Below are 8,730 nucleotides of genomic sequence, written 5' to 3' on the forward strand. Positions count from 1 at the left end.
AGAGGGGAGGGGAGGGGGGATAGTAGAGGATAGGAAAAGCAGCAGAACACAACAGACACTAGTATGGCAATATGTAAATCAATGGATGTGTAACTGATGTAAGTCTGCAATCTGTATATGGGGTAAAAATGGGAGTTCATAACCCACTTGAATCAAAGTGTGAAATATGATATATCAAGAAATTTGTAGTGTTTTGAACAACCAACAATAAAAAATTAAAATAAATAAATAAATAAAAAAGGTCTGGGGTTATAGCTCAGTAGTTAAGTGTTCCCCTAATATGTGCAAGGCTCTGGGTTCAATCCCCAGTACTGTAAAATATAAATTTAAAAATAGTTTTGAACATACTATATATGCAAAGATATGAAAAATTGTACTCTATATGTGTAATAAGAATGGTAATGCATTCCACTGTCATGTATTTAAAAAAATAAAATCAATAAAACTAAAAACAAATAAATAAAAAATAAAAAGACCAATGTTGAAGGGAAAAAAAAGAATAATAAAAAGACTAAATTGTATTAAGCAAAATAATAATAATAAGAAGAAGAATAATACTGACAAAGACAATTGAATGGGAGATATTTCGTCCCCATTTTGCATTATGGTCTCAAATTTCTGATTACTCTTCCTCATCAACACTCACCATTCCACCCTGCCCCCAACCAATAGAAAAGCAATTGGCCAAGAGAGAGGAGGCAGGCCACCTTTGCACATTGTTTTTCAGATCTACTTGGTTGTTTATAAATAACCCAGTCATCTGCAAATTGCTACACAGAATGGATATTTTGTTAGGTTCCGAATGTTTATATATTACCTGGTTTTCTGCAAAGAACAGCAAACCTCTATCCACGGTGGTCTGAATAGTCTGTCCAAAGGTTGGGATGGGAGCGTTTGGTTGAGTTGGAACTCGAGCATAGCCTGTACCTTCAAAATAGTTTTTGTCTGATTCTTCCTTTCTCCTGTCAACAGCAATCATTAAAAGTTAGAACACTGCAGCAAGGGATCACTGTGCTAGTGTGCTACTGATATGCTCCCATCTGAAAAGTAGGACAAAGAATATGCAATCTAGGTGTCATGATTTTATTAAAGAAGAGGGAATACATTTAAAATGTTAAAAGAGCCAAAATTTTCTCCTGGACATGCTCTTATCCCCTATATCAAAAAAGGTAATATTCAAGAATCCTTTTTGGAAATGGCTGCTCACAAGGAAGTGACCTACAAGCTGAAGCTCTTAAAATGTTGAAAAGTACTCATTTGAAATATAACCTTATTCTGAGCAATAAATGCTTGACCTAGCTCTTTTGACTCTTCCAAGACTTTTTCTTGCGGGGGAGGGGGGCTACCAAGGATTGAACTCAGGGGCACTCAACAACTGAGCCACATCCCTAGCCCTTTTTTGAATTTTATTTAGAGGAAGGGCCTCAGTGAGTTACTTAGCACCTCACTAATTGCTGAGGCTGGCTTTGAACTTTGGATCCTCAGGCTTTAGCATCCCTAGCTGCTGGGCTTACGGGCGTATGCCACCACCCTTGGCTGTTCTAAGTCCTTTTAATTGTAAGGATGGTTAGAAGCTCAAAGCAGCAATTCTCAAAAAGCACCACTGTACCTACAAAGTCATTCACTTTGCATATCACTGTTTTTAAAATTTAAAGTAAATATGAAATTTTGTGTCTAAAACAGGTATCATCTTGTGGTACGCGACATCAAAAATTTAAGAAATATTTAGTTTTTTTAAAAAAATTGAGAAAACTCTATCAATCTAATGTTTTATACAATTTGGAGAAGACTGACATTATGAGATTTTCAGGATGGACTAGCAGTGTTGCATGCATAATTTAAGAACTACTGACCCAAAGCAGCAAACAACATCAACAGCTTCCCTAACCACCCTTTCTTACAGGTAAATGTACTGCAGGTTACCCACCCAGTTACAGAGACACTGACTTCTAGATTTCATTTACCTTCTACAAGGCTCCACCTCAGTTGTGTTGAGATTGAAAGTTTTTTTGAAGTTGTACAAACTCAGAACATTTTCATTGAGGTCATCTAATTCAATACAACCTTTGTATGGAGGGAATCTCAGTCTACTGGGAAGCTGAAAATGAAACAAACAAAACAAAATCTTCCACTAATTGAGCAAAGGAAAGTAATAAGGCTAACAACAACAACAACAAAAAAAAAACAGTATAAGCCTATCACTTTGAACAGTCAACAGTACGTAAGGGTTAAGAATGTGGGCCCTGGAGCTTGATGACCTGGCTTTGCCTTTGAATAGTTGTATAATCATGGACAAGTTACTAAACCTCTTTGCTTCAGTTTCCTCATCTGTCAAATGCTAATGAAAATGATGTTTACTTAAAGTAATAAACTTAAGGTTTGAAGAGTATACAGAGGAAGTACTCAATTAGTGTTAGTTATTATCACTAAACGTGTTTAAGAACATGGTCAAATCCATTATAAGATAATTAATTAAAATAGAGATGAATCCTTATGTTATTTTAAATTTATGTTTTCATTCAGGGAAATAACATTTATACTTACTTTAAAACCAGGTGGATAACCTCCAACATAAAACACAACATTTTCAGGATCCAAATTAAGGAGTGTGTTGCTACTTCCACTATCCATGTCATGGAATTGGGACGCTTTGGGTTTATTGGAGGTGGCCTCTTTGGTGTAATTAAGCCTTGCAAACTGATAAATTCTGTTTAAAATTAGATAATAGAGTTATAAGAAAAATTAAGGAATTCAAAGCCAACATACGAAAAATAGCGTTTGTCAACAGATAAATGAAGAGTTTGAGGAGTGTAGGTCAGGTTCACAAAGTGCAATATCAAATCCAATTTGTACCTCTGAAATTTCACCCGGTCCATTACAGCCTCCTGGGACTCACTCTCAGTCAAGGTCTGATCCACCTGGAGCTCTGCCTCTCGTTCTCCCAGGTTGTACACACACGTGAGCTGGCCATCCACAACTGCCATGCCAATGTAGTCCTTGGAAGCCTGGGACATAAAGGCCACCTCAGAACCCTTCAAACACTTATGTTTTCTCAACTTTCCATCCCAAGAAGATCTCCAGAGTTTTACTTCATAAATTAATGGGTTTTACGCATTGAGCCTTGGGCAGACAGAATAAATGAGGTGCATCCTCTTATAAACCAATTAATTTAATTGATAATGTCTGGGCCATCTTTGCTCATGTTATAGTGCCTTTATTTCCATAATTCCTCCATTTTCTCAATCTCCAAGTATTTCATAGCACCTGTCATACAGATAGACCAGATATGGACTCAGCCATCCATTAGATTTCAATCTGGTAAAAGAGAGAGAGGCCATTTTTGTTCTGTTAGTGCATGCCATACCCTCTTAACCTTTGTGACTGTTTCTTCTGCGATACCTCTATTTTGCCATGTCAGCTATGTACATATCTTTCCTCCTTCTTAGAACGTGAGCATGTTGAGGAAAAAGTAAATCTTTAAAAATTGTAGTGAAGTATACATAATATAAAATGTTATTAAGCCATTGTAACCATTTAAAATGTACACTGTCATTTAGTACATTCAAGAAATAAATTTTTGATTATCATAAACACAAGGTGTGGTAGATAATAAGTGCAGTCTCCCTCTGTTTTTAGGGAGGATTGGTTCTAGGACCCCCAAAGATACCCAAATCTGCAAGTTCTCAAGTCTCATATATCAAATGGCATAGTATTTGCATATAACTTATGCACATCTTCTCAAAGACATTAAATTGTCTCTACATTAATTATAATACTTTATTTAATGTAAACATTATATAAATAGTTCTTAAATTGTATCATAGAGGGAACAACAAGAAAAATATCTATACATGTTAGTCCAGATCTTTCTATCTATCTATCTATCTATCTATCTATCTATCTATCTATCTATCTGTTTTGGGGTACCAGGGATTGAACTCAGGGGCACTCAGCCACTGAGCCACATTCCCAGCCCTATTTTGTATTTTCTTCAGAGACAGGGTTTCATCGAGTTGCTTAGCACCTTGCTTTTGCTGAGACTGGCTTTGAACTCATAATCCTCCTGCCTCAGCCTCCCAAGCCACTGGGATTACAGGCATGCACCATCATGCCCAGCAGATGCAATTTATTCTTCTCTGGACATTTTTGATCCATGGTTGGTTGAATCCATAGACGTGGAACCCATGGAGATGAAGGTCTGACTGCATATGGTGTAAATTTGTTGAAGGCATAAAGTAATGTGCATTTTTTGATAATACAAAGCAAAAAGTCATGTCATAAGGTGACTACAAATAAAGTGCCAACATTTTGAAGCATGAAAGTGTAATTAATAGTACTGTTGATTTTAAGAATCTAACACCAACCATTCAAAATTCCTACAATGGTAAGGTTAATGAATTTGGATGATAAAAAGGTAGGGCACCTGCATTTCTTATTAGGCAAGAAAGGCTTTGTTTCACGTCCATTCTCATCCATGGATGATTCCCACCCTGCAGAATTGAGGAAGGGTCTGTGGCTGGGCCTTCTGAGGAATATAATAGAGTCATGCTTCTGTGAGAAGGAGCTAAAGTTGATTTCCATGAAGTCTTGATATTGATGCCCTGGCAGTGTGGAGAGAGGATGCCGATCCTCCCCACTCACATGTGCATGTGCTCACAGGTACACACACACATGTGTCCACATCCTGAGTCAACCAAGTAAGGCCACTGGATCCATCAGCAGCTAATAATCCATGATGGATGGACATCTCAAGTGGCTGTCCCCACAGCAGGGAGGTGTGGTGAGGGGTAGCCGTGGTGGGATTTCCCATGATACACTAATGGCAGGGATGTAGTCTCAAAAATACACACCTCCCAAAACATTCTGCTATAAAAACAAAAGAAACATACAAGCAATACTTACATCTTTATTTCCGAGGTACATCACAAACATATTCTCAGTCCCCCCATTTTCTCTTGAGTCAGGTCTTTGAAGAAACAAAGAGAGAGATGTGTATCCTTTCAAATCTTCGAGGTCATTTGGAAGTCGGACTTCAACGCCAGATTTACCATTGAATCTCATGGGGACTGCGACCTATGAGGAATGATCAGGTGTCAAATGTTCTGCTGCAAAGACAGTGGTGTTCTCACTGTCTTTGTTGTTGGCCCTATCTATCATCCATCAGCCCTTCCTGAACAGCTCTGATAAAAAACAGGGAGTATGGACATCTCCTGGACCCAAGTTACAAACTCAGGACGCTGTTTGAGGAGCCAGATAATAGGGTATTCATGCTCTCCCTGATATTAATATTAATAAGTAGTCATAGTGGTAGATGAATTTTATACAGAAGTTAATGTATGATTATTGTTAGTGCATGAAAGCACTTGGCATGATGTCTGCATATGGTAGAAAGATCTATAATACAGCAAAAATATTTTTAAATGCATTTTTAAGGAATGAATTCCCATGAACATATTACATGTTATTGTTGCATTTATTACAGGCATTCAGTCTTTAAAAGTGCATGAATGCATGCATTAAGGCTCTAAAATGGTGCCTTTTAGAATCTCTGTGGTGAAGGGCCTTTTTTCCCCCCCTCCAATCGGACATGGACCAATACTTTTGTAAGTTGGGAATATATTTTATGTGTTAAAAAAGATGTGGGGATGGGGTGGGGTACAGAGAATATGCCTGTATTTTTATCACCACCTTAAGAAATAAAACATAAGGGATATAACTGTCCCTATTCCAATCTCTCCCTTCTCAGAGGTCACCACTACTCTGAATTTAGTTACATACAAATTTTTATGCATTTTAAATATTTTTTACATATACATTTATCTACTCACTCTAACTAGTCTTATTTTTCATGTGTTAAATATTTTACACAAATGGTATCTGCCTGTACACATCCTTTTCAACTTGCTTTCTTTTCTGGGCACTATGTTTGTAGATTTATCTGTGCTAATAATGCATTGCTCCAGTTTGTTCACATTTACTATTGCAAACTTTCAGCTTTTCTCAAAAAAACAATTATCACGAAAAACTGCTGCAATGAACATTCTAATACATGTCTGTTAGTGCTATCCATTAGTACCACTCTGAGCCCTTTGAGGTGGAATTGGGACTTGCTAAGACATAACTCTATTCTTATCAAAGTCTAAGAAACCATTTACAGTGGTTGGTGGGCAGCCTGAGTTCAGGACAATGGGTTAGTTATTTCTGTGTCCTCATACCCAAGGGAGTACCAGTGCATATCAGGTACTCAAAAGCACTGCCTTAATTTTTTAAATATTATTTTCCACTAAGGCTACTTACTATCTGCCAGGAACTATTCTACATTAGGTCATTTGACTCTAACAGTCTCTTGAGGTTGGTATTATTATTGACCCTACTCCACAGATGAAGAAACTGAGGCACAGAGAGGTGAAGTGACTTGCTCAAGGCCTCACAGTTAAAAGTGACTGAACATAATTAAACCAAGACAATCTGGCTTCATTCACCAGTTTTTAACCACTGTGCTATAATACACTGCTAGTCTTGTTAAATAAACTAGTGAATCAACTCATAAGGACAAAAGCTACAGATACATTCTTTTTCTTTTGGTTTTTGCAAGGCATGCACAGGAATTAAAAGGGGTAGTTTCTTCAAAACTTTCTCTTTTGCTAAAGGTTCTCTGTTGGGATTATTTCACTTTCCTAAAAGAAAGAGCAGTTGCTGAGGCTGAAAATAAAAAAGTAATATTATGTCTAGAAATCAACCATGGTGCTCCAGGACAGTGGTATTCTGCATTGACCTTCTTTCCCAAATATCTCACAAAAAGCTGACTAGGATTGTATTGCAAAATACAAGGACTTGTTTTGAAATACAAAGACTTTCTTTACAATAATTCCCTCTCACACAAGGCCTTAATTTCCAAGGTTTCAGTTACTCATAGTCAAAATCTTATTTTTGTGGTCCAAAATTATTAAATGGAAAATTCCAGAAATAACTAATTCATAAGTTTCACAGTGGACACCACTCTGAGTAAAGTGGTAAAATCTTATGTTATCACACTTCATTCTGCCCAGAATGTGAATTATATTTTTTGTCCAGAGTATCCACACTCTATATTCTACCTGCCCGATACCCACTTAGTAGTTGTCTTGGTTACTGGATGGACTGTTATGCAATCTGAGTAACCCTTACGTAGAACCCTAATGCTATATCACGATGCCTACACTATTAACCTCACTTCATTTCATTGTGTAAGCATTGTATTATCTCATATCAACACAAGAAAAAAGGTGAGTACAGTATAATGTTATTTTGAGAGAAAAAAAAATTACATACCTTTTATTATGTTGTTATAATGGCTCGATTATATAATTAGTTATTGCTATTAATCTCTTACCATGTCTAGTCTATAAATAAAACTTTATCATAGGTATCAATAAGTAGAAAAAAACAGTCTCAGGCATCCTTGGCCAGGGGGTGGGCAGTGCTCTTGAAATGTATCTTCCATGTTAAGGGAGGATTACTGTACATTGTTTGGGGACAATATAAATCATAAGAGGAATGTCAGGCAAATAATGTCAGGTGAAAATAAGAAAGGCTGATCGATCAGTTCTCCAGTGATAGAAAACTGCTATAATCCTGTCTTCCATCCTCAACAAAGATAGATTCTCCACTTTTCAAGTTACAAGAGAGTAGGTTCTGTGCAGTATTATATTGCCACATTCTGATAATTGAACCCTCACCTGAACTTGCAATAATAGTTTAACAAGTTAGGTTTGGAAGAATATCCTTCCTGCCTGCATCAACTCAGTGGGAGGAAACTGCTTCAAGTCCCTGATAGACCAGAAAATGTAGAGGATGAAGGTCCTATGCACTTCTGAAGGTAAGAGAAGGAAACCAACCTTTATATTTCAATCTACCAAATAATTAGGGTGAGAAAGACAATCAATTCTCGAATAAATTAATGCCTTTCCTTTCTTGATGAATGTGATAACTAACATATCAAAGAATTAGCCTTCGCTATGACAAAGTGAGGACACCGCACCTTATTTGCAGCATCTCTGGCCTGCTGAATTAGTTCTCGAATTCTGTCCATATTGTCAGAGATGTTTCCCAAGGGTAACAGTTGTTGGTTGATACTTTCAATCTTGCTCAAAAGATCTGGAAGTTTCTTAGTTAATTTCTTTACTGTTGGTGAGATGAGAAAACAGAAATTTTAAATTGTGCATTGAGAAAAGGTTAAATACAGATGTTCTTAACGGACAACATTTGGTAAGTGGCAAGCTTAGGCCCCAAATGTTGAACAGGATGGATCATAGTCAGATGATCCCTTTCCAAATGCATCATAGATTTTATTCTTCAATATAGGTATCATATCCTTTTCCTTGCTCACTACAAGAAAAAAAATTTGTTTTCTAATCCTTAATATCAATCATAATTAAATACCTCATGATTTAGGAACTAATCACTCTATTAAAAAAAAGAAAATTAATAGCACTGTTAATGGATTAAAAAAGGAAAAACAGAGAGCCGCCCCCTCCCCCTGCGCCGGCAATGTAGAGGGAACTGTGACCATCCACAGAGCAGGCCCAGCGGCCTGCTGAGGGGCAGAGCCGCCCCCTACCCCCAGCGCCTGCCAGGTAGGCGGAACGGTGACCACCGGCAGAAAAGGCCCAGTGGCCCACGGTTGAACAGATCTTCCAATCACTCCTGCAAGGTAGGCGGGCCTGCGACCCACCAGCAGAAGAGGAGCAG

The 8,730-nt window shown here is 37.5% G+C and overlaps 1 protein-coding gene across 2 annotated transcripts in view; it reads right to left on the reverse strand.

Moving 5' to 3' along the window:
• Lama3 (laminin subunit alpha 3) overlaps positions 1-8,730 on the reverse strand; it is a 257,612-nt gene that overhangs the window by 36,451 nt on the left and 212,431 nt on the right. For both annotated transcript variants that reach the window (XM_015482480.2, XM_015482481.2), the window contains 6 exons: positions 8,021-8,163; positions 4,903-5,073; positions 2,854-3,005; positions 2,545-2,707; positions 1,965-2,098; positions 818-962 (listed from right to left, as the gene is read on the reverse strand). In XM_015482480.2, the coding sequence (XP_015337966.1) occupies positions 818-962; positions 1,965-2,098; positions 2,545-2,707; positions 2,854-3,005; positions 4,903-5,073; positions 8,021-8,163 (908 nt within the window). The remainder of the gene's footprint in view (positions 1-817; positions 963-1,964; positions 2,099-2,544; positions 2,708-2,853; positions 3,006-4,902; positions 5,074-8,020; positions 8,164-8,730) is intronic.

Source organism: Marmota marmota, unplaced genomic scaffold, assembly GCF_001458135.2.
Source record: "Marmota marmota marmota unplaced genomic scaffold, marMar, whole genome shotgun sequence".
NCBI lineage: Eukaryota > Metazoa > Chordata > Mammalia > Rodentia > Sciuridae > Marmota > Marmota marmota.